Source organism: Lutjanus erythropterus, chromosome 17 (assembly GCF_056507025.1).
Source record: "Lutjanus erythropterus isolate fLutEry1 chromosome 17, fLutEry1.hap2, whole genome shotgun sequence".
NCBI lineage: Eukaryota > Metazoa > Chordata > Actinopteri > Lutjaniformes > Lutjanidae > Lutjanus > Lutjanus erythropterus.
Window position 1 is genome coordinate 1052325 of NC_139333.1, and position 20369 is coordinate 1072693.

General features: G+C 41.2%; 2 protein-coding genes across 2 annotated transcripts in view; one reads left to right on the plus strand and one right to left on the minus strand.

Annotated features, from left to right (window-relative positions):
* The window catches only part of ankfn1a (ankyrin repeat and fibronectin type III domain containing 1a), a 108284-nt gene extending 96035 nt beyond the window's left edge, over window positions 1–12249 (minus strand). Inside the window, exons 1-4 of the mRNA XM_084741421.1 lie at window positions 11995–12249; window positions 10204–10331; window positions 9010–9264; window positions 3006–3226 (exon numbers count right to left, since the gene is read on the minus strand). Of these exons, the coding sequence (XP_084597547.1) occupies window positions 3006–3226; window positions 9010–9264; window positions 10204–10319 (592 nt within the window). The 5' untranslated portion in view covers window positions 10320–10331; window positions 11995–12249. The remainder of the gene's footprint in view (window positions 1–3005; window positions 3227–9009; window positions 9265–10203; window positions 10332–11994) is intronic.
* Window positions 12250–14195: 1946 nt separating this feature from the next.
* On the plus strand, window positions 14196–18871 carry LOC146311486 (uncharacterized). Its single transcript, XM_084741231.1, has 8 exons — window positions 14196–14243; window positions 15149–15251; window positions 15338–15485; window positions 16381–16468; window positions 16851–16942; window positions 17035–17193; window positions 18188–18279; window positions 18798–18871. The coding sequence occupies exons 1-8, from the start codon at window positions 14196–14198 to the stop codon at window positions 18869–18871; spliced, it is 804 nt and encodes a 267-aa protein (XP_084597357.1).
* Window positions 18872–20369: the final 1498 nt, after the last annotated feature.

Here is a 20369-nt window from a genome sequence, read left to right on the forward strand (position 1 = left end):
GCTGAAATCACTGCCAGGCTGCTGACAACAGGCACGGATGCTGCTTTAATCTGTTTTTTAACATAATCTACAAACTGACAACAGGCAGGAGTCTGTTCATCACGGACAGAGGAAAACTCCGAAGAAACTGAACTCTGTTCACAAGACGAGAGGAAACACAGATTCCCCCGAGACGCTTTAAAACAGCTCGAAGCAAAAGAGAAAAAACACCAAACCAGCAGAGAAACCTGACAAACGACAAGAGGAAGAAATACAGAAAATAAACAGCAGTCTGATTTTAATATGAATACTTTTTATGATTAAGAGCAGTTCAAGTACTTTGATGTAGGAGAGAGCAGAGTGTCTTTAATTAAGACATGATGCCAGGGTGAAAGTAACTAATTACAACTACTCAACTTACTGGAATCAAGTACTTTTTTGGAGGTTCTTGTACTTTCATGAGTAGATTTTCAAGTCTGTACTTTTATTCACACTTAAGTATGCATTATGAGATGTAATCTACTTAGTTACTTTTAAAATCCTCCTTTACTCTGTGAATGTAGGATTTATTTGGACCAAACCAGAGTTGGTGATTGTTGGAACAGTGGACAGATGAACCAAGATGTTTTTGTTGAGTTTTATTTAGTTTCTGTAAAGTCTGAATGAAGAAAAGGATTCTGGTGAGTTTGTTGAGATTGATAAATCAGCTGTTTCTGTTTAAACCAAACTTCTCTCCCTCTTTAAAAAAATCTCTGACTGTAGTGATCCTTTCCATAATGTTGTCAGACACTAACAAGAACAATCTGAGCCTGTCAGAGACAGAAACAGTGACTGACCTGCACACTCCGCGGTGCGCTCTGGTGAAGTGTCTGACGGCGTGTCAGCTGACCTGCACACTCCGCGGTGCGCTCTGGTGAAGTGTCTGACGGCGTGTCAGCTGACCTGCACACTCCGCGGTGCGCTCTGGTGAAGTGTCTGACAGCGCATCAGCTGACCTGCGCTCCGCGGTGCGCTCTGGTGAAGTGTCTGACAGCGCGTCAGCTGACCTGCGCTCCGCGGTGCGCTCTGGTGAAGTGTCTGACGGTGCGTCAGCTGACCTGCACACTCCACGGTGCGCTCTGGTGAAGTGTCTGACAGCGTGTCAGCTGACCTGCACACTCCGCGGTGCGCTCTGGTGAAGTGTCTGACAGCGTGTCAGCTGACCTGCACACTCCGCGGTGCACTCTGGTGATGTGTCTGACGGCGCGTCAGCTGACCTGCGCTCTGTTTCTACCACTTTTCTCTGCTTCCATCACTGTTATTTTTGTGGTTTGTGATGATTTAGAGACTCGGTTTGTAAAGTTGACAGCCTGTCATGCTGCTGCATTGATCTGTGTAGAATGACACAGATAAAAAAAACAAGAACTAAAAATTGTTTACTGACCACTCGTTTATTTTCTGTCATCAGTCAACAGACACGTTGGTGCACAGGATATTTTTTAATAAGTGTACTAATGATTCCCTTTAATTCCTTACGGAAATGTTCTCACTGTGTGTTTTTGTAGTTTCTGTCTGTTATATCCTGACTGTTAAAGAGGCAAAAACAACTCAAAGAATGTCAGTCTCCTGAGGCGTCTCTGACTGATTCAAATCTTCGACTATCAGTGTGCAGCCCTTCAAATCTGTCAGATCATCGTGGTCAGAATGTGGGGCACCGAGGCTGGGCCGTCACAACTGGACACTGCTTTGTCTTAAAGAGTCACAAAAGCCAACAAAGTTTCAGCTTTTAAAGCCAACAGCAGAGATGGAGCCTGAGGTGAAGATGAGGAGACAATCTGTAATCTGTTCAACAGGAAGCTCGTTATCATTCTCCAGAAGGGTGGAGCTAAAGGACGGGAAGCAAAGTATAAACAAGTGTGTGCACTTTGTGTTAATAACATTCCTGACATGACGGCACGTCCACAACCTCTCACTGATCCTCAATTCAGTTCCTTGTTTGTTTCTACGATCGTCAAACCTGTTGACTTCTGATCTACTCCGACCAATCAGATCACGTCTTCTCATACCAAACATGTACTCATGAGCCTTTTATACTCCAGGAACCAAACAGCTGGTAACCTGCAGCCTCACATAACCTGGACTGATGAGGTGCTGGTTCCATGTTCTGCTTTGTGTTTATAAACCAGAACATTTAAAATTATACACAGATTACGTAATTCCAAAGAAATATTAGATAAACATTTTCCAGACGTTTCTCCCTTGTGTGGAAAAAAAAATGCATTTCAGAGGAAGGTAAGTTACTTCACAGGTATCCTATCCTACACAGGAAAAGGGCAGGAACTTCTCAGAGTGCAGAACTGAGAACTTTAAAGTTTTCTTGTTGTTGCAGGCAGATAATTGTATGTGTCAATTTTATATCTGTATATCAGGTTACTGTTTCTACATATTAATCCTGACCTCTGATTTGACCTTTGACCTTATTTGGAAGTTCCTGTATTCTGCCTTTGCAGAGCGAACCAAAGAATATTGGGTCATACCAAAAAATATTGGGTCATACCAAAAAATATTGGGTCACACCAAAGCAAAAGGCAGAAACTTCCATTTTATCTGATGACTTTAGATTTAAAAAGCAGAATAATGACAAATTTGACCAAATCCTCAGTCTGATAATGACGTCAAATCAAATGACACCTTTTACTTTTATTATTTACATCACTGTTATTATCATTATTTATTTACAACATTTATTATTTATTAGGGCACTTTAGAGGAAACTTTACCAGGTTAAAATAATAAAATGACAGCAAACAGTGAAAAATGAATCCTGTTACAGTCTTGCCAGGTGGAGCACACAAACGTACGTCTGGACCAACTAGTGATCAAACAGGCAGTAACTTTCCACTAAATGTCTAAGATGACGTCTACAAATATTAAATACCATCAAAGTTTTTTTGATAAATTATTATTATTAAGATATCTGATATGTTAGAATGGAGAATAACTGAGGTTACGTGTTTTGCTGTGGTTTCTCTGGTTTGTGATCTTACCTGCAGAGTTCCAGTGGAGTCCGCCGGGACTGGCAGCGAGCCGCCGCCGCTTCCTGATGCTGACCCCACTGGGGGAGGCGGAGTCTCGCGCTGACGTCCCCGGGCTCAGCGCTGCAGCAGCGGCCGGGGTGGAGGAGAGGATGGGGATGAGGGACGTGGCCAGAAACGGCATCTCCTTCTCCAGAGCAGGGGTGAGGAAGGTGGGTTCTCTCTCTGATGACCTGCAGGGATTGAAGAAGAAGAAGAAGAAAGTCAGTGACATCACAGCTGCACAGGTGAGCTCAGTGTAGTGTTTTCTTCTTTTACTGCTCTTATCTCTGTTACTGTTTTGTCTCATTTTACTATGATTTAGTGTCTTTTGCTTGTGTCTTAGTTTTACTTCAGTTTTATCTAAATTAATGTCAAAGCAGTTAGCAGTTTTGAAATGTGCTATATCAATAAAGTTATCATTACGTTATCATTATTACCATTCAAACTCTTAATGAATGAAAATCCTCAGCGGGTAGCTAATACTCCAACTGATGTGTTAATTGTCTCACTGAAGTTTATTCATTCAAGTTTATCAAAAATGTTCTCTCGTAGTTCTCTTACTCAGTGGAGGGTGAAGATTCGAAGGTACAAACCCAGGCAAATTAGTTTTTAAAGGAGCAAGATGTATAAACCTGCATGTGCAAAAATCAGTTCTGCAGTCCACATAGTGAGTTAGAGCCACAGACTTTATATTAAATACCTTGAAATCATGTTTGATATATAATCTATGGTTGAAGCGGCTTGTTTCTCCCCACCCCCCTCTCCCCAGACTGAAGCTCAACAGGCTGCAGGAACGCTGCAGGAACACTGCAGGAACAAAGGAGCACAGGTTGAGCTCAACATTATAAATCGACAACAGCAAGACGAGTCCTCCACTGTCAGTTGATGAGCTGTTTCTAACTCTGTCAGTTGTCTGTCGATGTAAAGTTCAGTCTGTTATCCTGAAAACAAAAAGCCCACACTCTGTCTCACTGCTGCCAAACTCCATTAACATTTTGATCAATTTAACAGTTGAAAACATTTACTCATTTACTCAGAACATTCAGCATTTATTCGAACTCAACGGGAACCAGGCAAACAAAAACAGTTATTCCAGCCCAGAACAGAAATTTCAAAGGACACAGCAGCGTGTCACAGAAGTGAGAATTTCAACTTAACATAATAGTCATTTTATGACGTGATAGATTTTTCAGGCAACTGATCAAACTCTCTCTGCTGATGATGACCATGTGACACAATCAAAAGCTCCAGAACTAGTATTAAATGGACCCTGTGGGGATGATGTTTTGCTCTTCAGTCATTCATTCAGCTTTTCTGCTCTGAACAGCACTCTGATTAATTTAATAGTCAACCTGACACTGGGAATCAAGTTTACAGTACAATCAAGGAGGGACGATCAACATGGCTGCCGCTGTACATACTGACTAAACACACACACGTCCAGCTGCTGCGATACCTGTCCTCTGAGACAACGTAGCTGCGGCTCCTCCATGATCCTCGGACTTGGCGGCTTCCTCCTTTTCTCCTCCGCAAGACGAAGTCCAACAGCTGAGCCCAGCTCAACATGTATGACCGACGCGCTTCACCGCATCACGGCGGCGTTAGAAAACGACACGTGTGTGATTCCCGACGTCTCCTAACCGGCTCCACGTCAGCAGTGGCGTTTTTGTGAAAGTGAAGGCAGCAGCTGAAGGTTTGAAAAGTTTGTTTTGGTTTTCAAGCGGGAAACAGAATCACACATGTGAGAAGTGAAGCTGAAGGAAAAACTCCTCAAGTGTTCAACACTCAGTCTGGGTGTTACCTTACCTCACTGAGAGAGAGTGTGTGTGTGTGTGTGTGTGTGTGTGTGTGTGTGTGTGTGTGTGTGTGTGTGTGTGTGTGTGTGTGTGTGTGTGCTTCAGATATCACAGTCGATCCAGCAGCTCAGAGTCTGATCACTCAGGAGGTCTTTGTGTCAAATGAAAGGAAACCTTCATCTGAAGCAGGGAGGGGAGACCAGTGTTGCATTCACTTTCAGTAGGACATCCCACATCCCTGGGGTCTCAACAGTATTAATGCTCCAGGCTAGGGCTGAATGATTCTGAAAAAATATCTATTTGCAATTCCGATATGATTTGTGATATTAGATGACAGTTAATGATAATTTTTATTCTTATTTTGATTGAAAAATATGTTAAAATGATTATGATGTGATTAAATGAATATTTTTTTAGTCTGTAGAATGTGATGTGACAGGACATCCTCGCCTCATCACATTCATTCATTCATTTAAAGGTTTTTGGACACATTTTGCATTTAACAAATATTGCACCTCCCGCAATTTGAAGATCACAGAAAACCATATTGCAAAAATTTTGATTAACTGTGCAGCCCTACTCCAGTCTGTCAGCAGACGTGGACAGATGCTGATGCACTGCACGTGAAAACGTAACAGCTGCTCTCGTCCTGAAATAACTTACAGCAAGTCAGAGCATATTTTTAAGTTTCTGAGGTGTTGGTGCCACGTGATGAGTCTGTAAACTATCTGAACACTGTTCTCTGGATCTGAAAAGCCTCTAAGTTTCAAAGATTTGCACTGCAGCTCTGTCATGCTTGAGAAGGAAATCCCAGAAGCCAGCAGCATCTCTAAGAGTTCTTAGAGAACATGTGTCAAGTCTGTTTGTGACAGAAACGGCGTCAAACTGCACAGAGCACGTTGAGCAGGAAGTCGCACGCAGGAACAGCAGAGAGCGTCCAGTCAATTTTCAAAATAAAAAACCCTGTGCAGACTCCCGTGATCATAGAAACAGAAAAAGAAGAACCTACAGAGCCTATTTACCCACCGTAGTGAGTTTTTCAAAGTTGAAAGAAAGAAGAAAGTAAGAAATCAAACTTAGTTTTAATTATTACAACCCCGATTCCAAAATTGTTGAGCCTCTGCAAAAAAAAAGATGATAATATCAATATAAATATTCACTCATTCTGAGTTTGATGCCCGCAACACGTTCAGTCCACCTTGAGACGGGTCACCCAGCCAGACCAGCTAACTCGGCTTAAACCTGAGACAGCGAGCCAGAGAGAGACGCATCGTCGTCGACCCACTTTGATTCTTCATCAGCCCACATCCTCCTCCTCAAACCCCCACAGAACAAATGCAGATGCAGTGGAATCTAACGAGTTTGTCTGGACGTGAAGTTACTGCAGCTTGTAAGCTAGCGTTAGTTAGCCAGATATGCTAACGTTTGCAGCTTATGTTAGATCAGATGAAGATGAGTTTAATCCATTCGCCACGTGTGCTCTTGTGTTTCACGACCAAAAAAAAAAGACCCCACTATCCAGAGTCATGAAAGGCAGAGTATCTCTCTCCTCAGAGCCTCCTGCACATCTTCGACATGGAGAGAAACGGAAAGCTTGACAGACCTAGTTACAGTTGCTAAGCTATGATTGGACAGCTGCTGTTTGGAGGCGGGGCTTTAAGATCATTTTTCTTGTCTGTAGAGCACTAATAATAATAGAAGCTACGAAGGACGTCAGAGGATCAAGTCAGAGTCTGGAGAAGTTCCTTCAGTTTTTTTATGATCCTGTTTGATGGAACAGCAGAACTTTCTGTGTGTTTGTGAACATGTTGCTATGAAGCTTGGTGAATGTCTGAACTGACCCCACAGTCCAAACAAAAGTGTTTCTATAGGTTCTCTACATGTCCACCTAAAGAACCCTGCAGCTACACAGTCATAATGACGACACTTCCTTATATTAGCAGAGTTTCCCCCACATCTATAAACACCAGTGTTTCCCCTCAGGCTCCCTGTGGGCTCTGGGCTTATCTTTCCCTACATAACTGCCATCACCATGGTGCCAGACAAATACTTCATGAGCTCCAACAACCGAGGAACAATGTTTCTGCTGGACGAGGATGAGGAGGAGGAGGAGGAGGAAGAAGAGGAGGAAGAGGAGGAGGACAAGGAAAAGGAGGACGACTTTCTCACACAGAGATTTTTTTTAGCCAACTGTTGCAGCTGAGCTGTAGTCTCTCAACTTTAACTCCATTAAAAAGACATCTAACGTCATCAGAGCCATTATCTTCTACTGGAACTCAAGTCTGCACAGCATGCACTGTAAAACATCACTGCACTGTAAAACATCACTGCACTGTAAAACACTACTGCACTGTAAAAAACTACTGCACTGTAAAACATCACTGCAATGTAAAACATCACTGCACTGTAAAACACTACTGCACTGTAAAACATCACTGCACTGTAAAACATCACTGCACTGTAAAAAACTACTGCACTGTAAAACATCACTGCAATGTAAAACATCACTGCACTGTAAAACACTACTGCACTGTAAAACATCACTGCACTGTAAAACATCACTGCACTGTAAAACACTACTGCACTGTAAAACACTACTGCACTGTAAAACATCACTGCACTGTAAAACATCACTGCAATGTAAAACACCACTGCACTGTAAAACATCACTGCACTGTAAAACTTCACTGCAATAAAAAACACTGCTGCACCGTAAAACTTCACTGCAATAAAAAACACTGCTGCACTGTAAAACATCACTGTACTGTAAAACACCACTGCACTGTAAAAACGTCACTGCACTGTAGGGTTAGGAATAGGGGAAATACTTGATTCTTAGACGCATTGCAATGTGAATGTGGAAGATACTGAATTGATGTCAAAAATTGATTTTTGTAAATATTAATTAACATGAAGGTGACGGAGCAAAAAGGGCGGAGCTGCTGTGAGGGCAGCACAGCACCCAGACTGAGGGAGAGTAAGATGTACTTCATTATAGGCCTGTGCAGTATACCGGTTCGTACGGAAAACCGGTCTTTATTTTCGTTATGATATGAATTTTTCATATACTGCCATACTAGTGAATAGCCCAAACAACGTCCAGAATGTGCGCGGCAGGAAAGTGTTTCAGTGGGGACCCATTTCACTGCTGCACACCAACACCACAGGTGTGCTTGCTACAGCGTGTGCTCTAGGGATGTTCCATGGCAACTAATTTCCCCATCCTATTTAGACTAGTCGAGTAGTCTATCACTAAGAAAACACTCAGAAAGCAGTTAAAATGTAGCCGAATTTATTCATTTCTAATGTTAAACACTGTCCAAAAAAAAATACTGTGTGTATTAAGAGCCACTTGAAGCCGTTAGTCAGTCTACAATCATCAAATCGTACTTTAAATGCAGGTGAAATGTGCGCTACTTTGCACTGTGCAATACAAACCTTACACATTAATGTACAAAACATGACAACAACTCACTAAACGCTTCACCTTTCCAGGCCGAAGAGGGTCACAGTGTCTGCAGGTAAAGGACCCAGAGCTAACGTTAGCTGCAGCCTGACACACAGTGTGGCTAACATTAGCAGTGCTAACAGCAGCAGCAGCTCCGCCTGCAGGTTTATGTCTGTGTCTGTGTTTAATGTGGTCATGTTTCTCCAGTCAAGTGAATATATATCAGCTTATTCTGTCACAGTCTACATTCATCTGTCCGACTTTGCTGATATAAAAAACATCCGGTGTTGCCACGGCGATCGGTTCATACGCGCTGGGCGAGAGGGGCTGCCGTCTGACAGGGACGCAACCCAGACTAGTGGCGTGCAGCTGCATAAAATCTTAGATGGGGACGTTTAATCATACAGTCGTCACAAGTCCTTGACATGTTTGGACCTGCTTTTCAAACCTTTTCTGTCACAGTTATGTTCATTATTGATCAGTCTGTTGAGTGATAATGATCAAAGGTTGGAAAATAGGTCCAAACATGGAGCACATGGACGAATGTTATCCCAGTTTGTACCAACTGTCTGTGCTGAAGTTCATGGGATCCAGCAGCTGCCTCAAACTAAAAGCTCTTCATCAGTAGAAGATAACCAGCAGTCATGTAAAACACACATTAACAGGATAAAACTGGTCTTCAAAACCTTCAGTTGACCTTCGACCTTGATAACCACAGGCTGGGCGTTACCTGAACGGTGCGTCCGCATCTGCGGGCTCGCTGCAGGTGGAGCGACGCGAGTTGGAGGCCGGCGAGGATGAGGAGGATGAGGATGAGACCCGCGAGGAAGAGTGGTTGGATGCATGTGAGGACGAGGACGTGGGCGAGGAGGAGGAGGAGGTGCGGGTGGAGTCTGGTACTCTGGGCGGCAGCAGCAGCGAGGACGGCATGCACAGCCACGTCTCCAGGTCGGAGAACTTGGAGTAGCTCAGCATCTCCAGAACGCTGCGGGAGGAGAGACACGACAGCTGGATCTGAATCAAATACATGTAACGGTGTCGGTTTGTTAGCAGCCGTTCTTCAGATTCAGAAATCGCCACAGGTGAGATCTGTGATGGTGTGGAATGACCCGACGAGCGTACAGTGTTACGCATGAAGGTGATAAAAGAGCAGCGTTTTTATTGAACAGGCTCATAATTTAGTGAAAAGTGACCTGATCAGTTTGCAATTAATGAACGTGAGCAATGTTCACTGCTGAGAGAGAAAACAGCACTGTGGTCACACAATTAGACAGTAAGCTTTTATGGCTATGAACTTAATTCAGAATTTTAAAATGTGAAGTGTGAACGTGAACTAATTCATTTTATTCTGTGTGAAGTTCAGTGTGATCTTGCACAACTCCTGGCATACAAGTTGCCCGATATGTGAACATATATATATGTTACATATACATATATGTGAGATATATATATGTGAGAACTTTTTTTCTTTTTACAGTACATAACGCAGATTGTTCTTGTTTTGGTTATTTCATGTGTATTGGTTCATATTAAATGAAATATTTGAGAAAACTCAAAAATTCAGGGCAATTTCAAGACTGCAATATTTTTTTGAGTTTTGAGCCCAACTCAAATTCTAAAGGTTTGAAAAAAGTTTTACCAACTATTCTTTCCTTGAGATAATTTACTTTTCTTCTTTAAATGAAATTATGCGATGACAAAACGAACAATAAACAATGTTAAAGATGAACTACACTAATGATAACAATAATATTAATTAATATTTGGTTCAAGTTTATCCATGTACCGTTGATATCTGACATCAGGATACTTTTCCACATAAGAACTGCACACACAACACGTACAGAACCATGAAAACAAACACACACACATACACACACACACACACACACACACACCGCAGTAAGTATTCAAAGTGTGTTACCTCTCCTCGCCCACTCCAGGGATGTCATCTTTCTCATCTGCTGTCTGGAAGATGCAGGAAGTCCTGGAGTCTCGCGATGACAGCAAAACACAGGAGTTATCAGAATCCACAGACATCTTCAGCCATATCTGTCAGGGATCAGGAGACGACAACAGGTCAGCTGACAGAGTCCATTCTGAGTTTTGGTTCTTGCTAGCTGGTACATAGCTGGTATTTTACATTTGTTCAGTAGATGATAGTTAGCTCAGTAGTTAACATTAGCTTGTTCATTCATGCAACACATTAGCATGTGTGTTAGCTGGCTAATTAGCAGGTGGCACTATTAGCTAGATAGTTAGCTAACAGGTAACAGTAGCTTGTTAATTAACATTAATTGATTACGGATCTGGTAATATTATATTGTTAGTTCCTGGCTACATGGTAAGGTTACCCTGTTTGTTAGTTGGTTAACCAGTCATTAGCTTGTTAGTCTGTATTTGATTGTAACATTAGCTGGTTAATTAGTTTGTTCACTAGCATGTAAAGTTAGCTTAGTGGTAGCAGTACCTGGTGGCTTATTCTAGCTCACAATGTTAACTTGCTTAGCTTATTAGCCAGTTGAGCTAGCCCTTGTTAGTGGTTAGTAGCAAGCTGACTACATTATCTTGATAGTTCGTTAGCTAAGTTAGCTGGTAACATTGTTTGTTGGTGATCTGAACCCAGGTTGTAGACTTAACTTGTTAGCTGGTAACCAAAGGGTCCTACTGTTCCCATGGTGCAACAGTTGATCTTGTGCACTGTATTAGAACGGGGGTTAAAAATAGATAGCTTCTCATTACATTTTTATTTTCGTTTATTGCAAGCAGAATTAGCAAGCTAGCTGGAAACATTATTTTGTTCTTGGAAATCTAACCTAGGTTGTAAAACTAGCAAGTTAGCTGGTAATGGTAATTTGTAAGTCAGTTATCTAAGCCTTGGTCATAGAATTAGCTAGTTAGCTGGTAATATTCCCTTGTTAGCTGATTATCCAACACTGTAGGTCATAAATTTAGCTAATTAGTTAGCCAGTAACATTAACTTGTTAGCTGGTTATCTAACCCCAGGTTCTTGAATTAGCTAGTTAACTGGTTATGTTAATTTGTTAGTTGGTTATGCAATGCTCCATGTCATAGAATTAGCTAGTTAGCTAATAACATTAACATGTTCGTTAGTTATCAAACCCTAGGTTATAGAATTAGCTACTCAGCAGGTAACATTAGACACTTAGCTGGTTATCCAGTCATAGAATTAGCCAGTTAGCTGGTAACTGGGGAGCAGTTTGTTGCCATGGTGCAGTTGATTTCTGTACCTGATGCAGTCCTTTAAAGTGGTGGTTAAACTGCTGGTCACATTACGTGTCCAGGTCTGATAATAACATGATACTTTAAGAATATTTCTAAAATTTGAAGTTTATGTCATTAGTTGAACAAACGACTTAAAGGTTGTCGGTGACAGTTGGAGAACACCGAGGAGAGATGGAGCTAATTAACAACCACACGTGGCCTCTGTTTTGACCAATCACTCATTAAAGCTGGCGACACCCGCTGATTAAAGCAACACTCACCAGTTAAAAACCAGTTTACCTCCCAGTCCCCGTGAGACCAACAGGAACACTTTAAACACATGAAGACATCGGTTTGGTTTTTTTTTTTGTTCTTCATGTCCTCCACTGACAGACAAACTGCACTAATCTGTCCTTTAATTTGTCTCCTCACACTCTGCAGACTTCAACACACAACACACACAAGCTGCTGTAAGTGAACACAACTTTACCGTCTTTCACTCTTTCTTCTTCTGCAGAAATAAAGTCCCGTCTTCTTCTTCTTCTTTTTCTTCTTCTTCTTGTTTTCTCGGAGCAGAAACATCTGCTCAGACTGGGCTCCCGCCTGGAAACGTGTCTTTGTCCTGCCCCATGTAAAACATCCCAAAATACAGCCGTGCAGGCCGGAGGAGGCTCAGATTTCACTGCGGTGAACTCACCGCACGGCTCAGACACACGCCCAGTCAGTCCGTCAGTCAGGGCCCAGTCTCAACACTGTTCTCAGTCACACTCTGCCGCAGTCCGTCCACTGAGGACGGCAGAAACAAGTCAGAGACACGAGTGACGAGTACTACCACTGAAATACTCGAGTATCTGAGGGAAAAGTACTGCAGTACAGGATGACACCAGAGGGAGGGGGGAGAGTTAGTTAGTTAGCAAATAAATACAACAACTCTAAAGATTAAGGATTCATTTAAAGTAGGGGGAGAGAGGAGGGAAGGAAGGAAGGACAGAAGGAAAAAAGGAAGGAATGAAGGGAGGAGAGGATTAAGGAAGGAAGGAAGGAGGGAAGACAAGATGGAGAGAAAACTGGAAAAGGAGTGAAAGTAAGACAGGAGAGAGTGAAGGAAGGAAGAAAGGAAAGAAGGAAGGGAGTATAGATGGAAGGAAGAAAGGGAGAGAGGAAGGAGACAAGCAAGGAAGGAGAGGAGGAAGGAGAGGATTAAGGAAGGAAGGAAGGAGGGAAGACAAGATGGAGAGAAAACTGGAAAAGCAGTGAAAGTAAGACAGGAGAGAGTGAAGGAAGGAAGAATGGAAAGAAGGAAGGGAGTATAGATGGATGAAGAAAGGGAGAGAGGAAGGAGACAAGCAAGGAAGGAGGGGAGGAAGGAGAGAAGTACGGAAGGACAGAAAGGAAGGGTGGGAGGAAAGAAGGAAGGCAGGAAAGATGGAAGAAAGGAAGGAAAGGAGGAGGGGTGGGAGAAAGGAAAAAGAGAGAAATGGAAGACGAGAAGGAGGAGAAGCTGGATAGGGAGTTAAAGCAGAAGACAGAAAGAAAATGACATGAAGGGAGGAAGGATAAAAAGGAAGGAAAGATGGAAGGGAACTTGGAAAGGGAGTGAAAGGAGGAAAGGAGAGGACAGATAGATAAAGTAAAGAAAAGAGGGATGAACAGAAAGAAGATAAATAGAAAGGGGACAAAAGGAGGGTGGATAGGAAGGATAAAAAAAAGAAAGGAATGGAAAATGGGAGGAAAGATGAAATGACAAATGGAAAGTTAATAAAAAGAAAGAAAGAGAGCAAAAGGAAGGAATAAAGAAAATAAAAGAAGTGGAGTGTGAGAGGATGATGATGATGATGATGATGATGATGAGAGATAAGTACAGACAGGAAGGAGGCTGTTTATGTTGTAATTATGTGCTGCAGACAAACAACACTGTGAAGATCACATGGAGTCATGTGACCAAACTGCTGTCATCAACAACTTATCAGCTCACCCCACCCACCCCAACATGTCTGACACGTCATTGGTTCACACCAGGGACACGCCCCTTCATTATGCATGACTTAAAGGGACAGTTCAGAGTATGAGCTTTACGAAGCTAATCAATGTTCTGCTGCAGATAAAGGCTAAACAACACAGAATAATAATAATAAGCTAATACGCTAATTTTACCAGCTAATGGAAAAACTAATTACACTCAAATACTGACTGATGATTGGCTAACCAACTTACAAACAAGCTAATCTTACCAGCTTGCCAGGAACCAACTGATAAGCTACTGTTAGCATGTAGCTAATGTAGCTAACTAATTAACATAGTTAACAAACAAGCTGATAACACCACTTTGCTAGTTATCCAACTCACAACCCCCTACCCCTTGCTGTGATTGGCTGTTGTAAAAATCCCTGTGCTGTGATTGGCTGTTGTAAAAATCCCTGTGCTGTGATTGGCTCTTGTAAAAATAACCTGTGCTGTGATTTGAATCTGAATCTGTAAAGTATCTTTAATTATACAGGTTTATGATGAGGATGCTGCTGTTAGACTCTCTTCTTGCTCCAGAATTGTTTTTTGTTTTTTTTTTATAAAGGAACAAGTCCATCGGTGTTGCCTAGCAACAATGTTGAAAGTAAACATTTATGTAAATTCACATAATAACTTTAATTTAATATTAGTTTATTCAGTGACAGACTCAAAGGAGGTTGTGCAGTCATGGATGAGTCGGCGTTGGAGCGGTTCTTCGATCTCTTCGTTGCTAATGTGAGTACAGGCTGCAGCTCATCGTGTTAAAGGGCCAGTTCACCCAAATGACTCTGCTCTGGATCATCCACGGAGCTCTGAGCTGCCGACGCTTTTTCATTTGGGCTGCTTCTACAGAACTGAAACATCACATGTGAACTTTCTCAGTATTTTGCTGTAGTTTGGGAAGTTTCACTCATCCAAAACGCACGTATGTCTCTGCGCTCCACATGTTTTGTGCATGCACATGTTTTCAACCTCTTTTTCATCTGACAAGATTTTTTAAGTTCATGAACTCAAAAGTTTAAGGTTATTGGAGTTTAAGTATCTGGAGTTAGTTACATGTAGTTGTTGATTAAAGTTGATGAAGCCAAGTTAAATATTTTCAATAAATGCAACTAATCTTTTTAAAATTAGTTAACAGAACCGAATAATTTTAAGTTTAAAAAAGTTGATACTAATCTTTTACTTGATATTTCAGTCATGTAACACAAGTTTGCACAACTCATTATAATTAATTAATTGAAGTGAACCATTTGGTTTTACAGTGTATACCAGCTCACCTGTTTACCTGTGGAATGTTCCAAACAGGTGTTTTCCACAACTTTCACAGTCTTTTGTAGCTCCTGAATGAACAATGTGATGGTATATTTACAAAAAACAATAAAGTTTATCAGTTTGAATGTTAAATATCTCATCTTTGTGCTGGATAAAGGTTTTTGCAAATAATAAAGTATTGATCCTGTCATAATCTTGTTAATTGAAAAATATGTGTGTATATGTTTGCACCTATTTTTCAACACATGATCAGTCTGGCGATGATTTTCCATTAATCAATCAATTTTTTGGTCCATAAAATGCCAGAAAATGTTGATCAGTATTTCCCAAAGTCCAAGATGTCTCTACTCAGTCGTCTCTCACTGCAGGACTCCTCAGAGATGAAGATGGAGGAGGATGAGGAGGTGAATGGAGAGCTGTTCTTGAGCTTGCTGCCTGATGAACTCCTGACTCTGTACGAGGACCACACAGGTACAACAACAGCGACACCGATGTTCATCCAAAAACTGTTTGTCTGAGCTGAGAAGCTGAGAGCAGAACTGTCCCCGTGTGGCCAGACGGCAGCACCGGTCTGGACTACAACTCCCACAATCCCTCGGCTGCGGTGGTGGTCCAGGTCCCAGGTGGTTCTTCTGACCGTCCTGTGAACCCTGTGAACCCTGTGATGCCGGTGACACAGCAGCCAGAAATCATCCCGCAGATACAGTACGGTTCTCTGGAACTTTTAGTGTCATCAGGTCCTTTATCATCTGTGAAAACATCTGGGTTCTTGATCATTTTTAGCACTGATATCTAGGTTCTCAACCATTTTTAGTGTTGATATCTGAGTTCTTGGCTATTTTCTTTTTGACATTGGGGTTCTGTATGATTTTTGACTTTGAAAATGGGGTTCTTTATGATGTTTAGCATTGATAATCGGGATCTTTATTTTTTATAGCGTGATTTATGATGTTAACATCTGGGTTCTTAACAATTTTTAGCTTTGATATTTAGGTTCTTGATGACTTTTAGCATTAATATCTGAGTTCTTAACCATTTGCAGTATTGTTATCTGGGTGCTTGACAATATTTACCTGAGATATTTGGCTTCTTTCCAATTTTGCTCACTGGTATCTGGGTTCTTTTCTTTACTTCTTCAGAAGATTTTTTCCAGTTATCATGGAATCATAATTGTTAAAAATCTCCATTTTCTCTGAGATGTTTAAGGGATTTTTGTCCATTTTGGCTTAAAAGTTAAAATTGAAACTTCATTCTTGAACTTTGACAAAAATAAACTCACCACCAGGTCCATTTAGTAGGTTTTCATCACATGATATTTCGTCATGTTACATAGTTTGTTTGTTTTGTTATGTCTTTTATGACGTTTTCATCTTGTTACATCTATTATGTTGTTTTTGTCTTGTTACATTTTGTTTCATCATCTTCATTTTATTATGTGTTTTCATCTTCTTACGTGTTTTACATTGTTTTCATTTTGTTCCGTTACTTTTGTCTTGTTAGTCTTTTCTGTGTCACTGTCTCGTCCTTTTAGGTTGAAACCACTGATGTTGACGTGTCGTGCTGCATTTATGTGTTGTTGCGTTTGCGTGTTTGTGTGCAGTAACGTGGTCTCTACAGTGACACTTGGCTGCCGCCTGGACCTGAACTCAATTGCTTGCAGAGCGTGGAACGTAGAGTACAACCCTAAGGTACAGTTCCTTGAAATCAGGAACCAGAAAAGTGACGTGAGTTTACTTCATGAGGTCATGTCCAACAAATAAAGCCTTTTTGGAATGAAACAAAAATCATTACTTGGAGAATTGTCTGAAATCTTTGCCAGCAAATGCAGCCAAAGTATGAAGATCCTGCAAATTTGTTGCCATTTTTCCTGCATTTTACATATTCTTGAAGAGATGTGTGCAGTTACCCACAACACCCCTCTCTATACAGAGTTATGCCATAATTCCAGCCTTAAACATTTGGTCTCACTTAGTGGTTTTAGGTGAAGACTTCCAATCATACCGTCCAAGTTGAGGCAAACTGTCATCTAGAAAACAACCTGTGAAACCACCTGTTCCTGTTGTGTTTCAGAATTACAATTCACTCATCATGAGGGTCCGTGAGCCGCGAGCCACAACTCAGATCTACACATCTGGGAATCTTGTCTGTGTAGGAGCCAAGAGGTCTGTCTGGACTCATCTCCAATAACTCTGCTGCTGTCACATAGTTTCCAGGACAACGTATGACCACCCCCCTCCCTCTGTCCTCTGTGCAGTGTTGAACAGTCACGGGTGGCGGCCAGGAAGTGCGCCCGCATCGTGCAGAAGCTGGGCTTCCCTGTCCGCTTTCTGAATTTCAAGATCCAGAACATGGTGGGCAGTTGCAGCACCTTCCCGCTCAGTTTGGAGCGACTGGCCCAACATCAGTGCTGCAGGTCAGGAGATGCTGGCTGTGGTTACGTGAGCTGAAAGTGAGGGCAACTTTGGTATTTTTCAACCTGGACCCTATTTTCTCATGTTTTGTGTTTATGACACAACAACACTTGAAAGTGGTCCTGTACTGAGCAAGACTACTGTAACATTAGCACATATGAAGCTAACTAAACTATGACGTTAACTCAGACATGTCGCCAGCTGCTGCTAATGTAAGATTAGCCCATACGAAGACAACTAAACTGTGACGTTACTTCAGACATACAGCTAGTTGCTACCAAGGTCTACAATAGGCTGATGTTTTAGGTTAGCATAAAGATTGGATGCAGGGGGGAATTGTTAGCCTAGCTGTGAAAAGAAGAATACTTTTATTTTGCATCACATTAGCTAACAAGCTATCTTAGAATCAGTGGAGTTAGGACAGAGATCACACTTGGCAACTGCATTATGAAGACAGGACTTTTTGCTGCATCACTAACTGCTACTGAAACCACAGAATCTCCTTTTTACTTTTCTATTCCTACACCTGTTCAATAATCAAGATACAACATATGGGAACTTTGCAGAAGGTGTATTTATTCTCTTTCAAAGGAGGAACTGACCCTTGTTGTGTTTAGTCCAGGCTGAAACCTTGAACCACCAGTTTTATTCTCTTGTAAATAACATGATTGGACAGTGAGTGGTCTCTGCAGCCCAATCAGCTGACTCTTCACTCATCACGTTGCCAAGTGGAGCAAGTTGTAGATTAAAAGAGAGGAACTGGTAGCATATGTCATGATATGTGTTGCAGGTTCCGTAAGCATTGTTTACTGTTGCACAGAAACCATCTTCTCTAATTTACCTGTTCCATGCTGGTGAAGATGAGGTGTGTAATTTCTGGAAAACAACGGAGGTGACGGCTGCGGTGGAAGTAAACTCTCTTCATCTGAAAATGCTTTAAAGGAAATGATGTTGACGATGTTGAGTCAGGATTTGTGTGTTTTTCAATCTCCACAGTTATGAACCAGAGCTGTTTCCTGGCCTCCACTGGAAAGTGTTGCCTGGTGTCACTGCAACCATCAGCACATCTGGGAAGATATCAGTGACTGGTAACTAAGCTGTGTTTGTGTCCACACATCCTGGATTATTGATCATGTGATGAAACATCACAGAGTGGCGTGGCTTGGCTTGACCAGGCCCAGACACACTGAGAGCAGCAACTGATTCATCATCATATATTTCATTCCACTGAGGAGGTTCTGGTTTGGGTTGTGTTGAAGGAGCTTCAAATGGTCATTGAGGAGGTTCTAGAGGAATTTTTGAGGAAATCCAGGGGTTCTTAGTTGTACTGTTCCTTTGAAAGGTTCTGAAGCTCATGTATGTTCTTCTTGTGGCCATGAAGGAGGTCCTACAGGTCCCACAAGTAGTTTATCTTTAGATAGTTTGGTTGTTATTTTATGATGTTGTAGAAGTTCTTTAGGTGGTTCTAGTGGTCACAGAGGATAATCTAAATGTGATCCCCACTCCTACATTCTTCCCTGATTTGATCACCTTTCTCTTTGGTCTCTGTTTAGTTTTAAGTTTATATAAATCAAGTTATTAATTAAGTTCTTGCATTAAATTCCAGGAGCTAAAACAGAAGCTGAGCTCTACAGAGCGTTTAATACCATCTATCCAATCCTGTGCTGCTTCAGGAGGTGAAGAGTGACGCGCTGAACTGTGTCAGGAGCTCCTGTTCAACATGAAACTAATAGTAAAAAAAATATTTGTTTTAGAGTCAGTGTTGAATCCTTAAAAAGATAAATGAAAATCCTCCACATCATCGAGCAGGAAACTATTTGATTCTTTCACTTGAATATTTCTGGAATGTTCCTCTTTAATATCAGTGACCCAGACTTGGATATTGATCAGCCAGATGTGAACTAGAAAATATCTACAAGGGATTAAATTAATTTGTCACAAAGGGACATATGAAGGACTGAACAGGACTTCTTCATTTTCATTAACCAGACGTGTCAACTCAAGTAGAAATACAGGTACTTGCATAAAAAAAGTGGCTAATTGCATTTTAGAAAAGAAAAAAACAGCAACAGCTGACTTCAAAGCTGTGCTTCACCTAAAATTAACGAGTAACAACAACCTTCATAGAAATGTAGTGGAGTCAAAAGTACAATATTTGTCTTTGAAATGTAGTGGAGTGAAAGTCTGAAGTTTCCAAAAAAAAAAACTCGAGTAAAGTACAGATACTCTAAAACACACTCACACAGCTATCTGCTAGCTTACCATGCTACTTAGTACATCAAATCACATTAATTAATGTTAATAAATGAGCAGCATCACAAACAGTCTGAACATGACATGTTTACCTTCAACACAAAAACTCTGATTAAACGATTAACAGCAGAATTTAACTGATAAAAACTGAATTTAAACACTTTTACAGACGCATTCATATTAGTTTCATTACATTAAATGAAAATCGTACGTATATTTTAAATAATACAGTAAATACAATACATTGTAAAAAATCATATATGTACTTAAACTTCATTTTTAAGTTCTTCATTTGTTCTGAAGGTGAACCTGTTCTTCTGTCTGTGCGTCTCTCTTTTGTGAGTGAAAACAAACGGTTTCCTGGTTTGTCTTGGGTGAATCAGGTGAGGTTTGTTAAACAGTGGAGGTGACTTGAGGAACTCTCGGAGCCTCTCTACCACTTTATGTGCACAGTGTATTGGCACCATCTTATGCTAACAACATGCAACTGCACCTCTAAATGACATAAATGGTTTAGCAGCTGTTTTTTCTAACCTTATAATTTTCTTGATGTAAAATCTTAAAGAGTAACTATAGCTGTCAAATACATGTAGTGGAGTAAAAAGTAGAACATTTTCTGCTGGAGCCGAGTAGAACTAGTAGCATGTACCTCATACTCAGGTACAGTACTTTTGTAAATGTAATGAGTTACTTTCCACCACTGGTGGCTGAAATTTCCCACAAGTTTCCAGAAAGTTACATTCATGATGTGTGAGACAACAAGAAAGTCAGTATACAGACAGTCACAGATGTCAGTTGTAGTTCTTGTCATCACCACTAGATGTCAGGATGGTTGCAGGCTGGTTTATGTCAAACTGCTTTAAGGACTCATCATGTCCACACAGTGAGCAGAATTAGTGGATTTAAGTCAAAGAATCTCATCAAG

What these genes read in the sequence shown, in the direction of transcription:
- LOC146311486 (XM_084741231.1), top strand. Translation starts at nt 14,196, where the DNA reads ATGGATGAGTCGGCGTTGGAGCGGTTCTTCGATCTCTTCGTTGCTAAT. An exon ending in TCGATCTCTTCGTTGCTAAT is followed by an intron (nt 14,244 to 15,148) that starts GTGAGTACAGGC and finishes CTCTCACTGCAG; the next exon opens with GACTCCTCAGAGATGAAGAT. An exon ending in TCTGTACGAGGACCACACAG is followed by an intron (nt 15,252 to 15,337) that starts GTACAACAACAG and finishes CCGTGTGGCCAG; the next exon opens with ACGGCAGCACCGGTCTGGAC.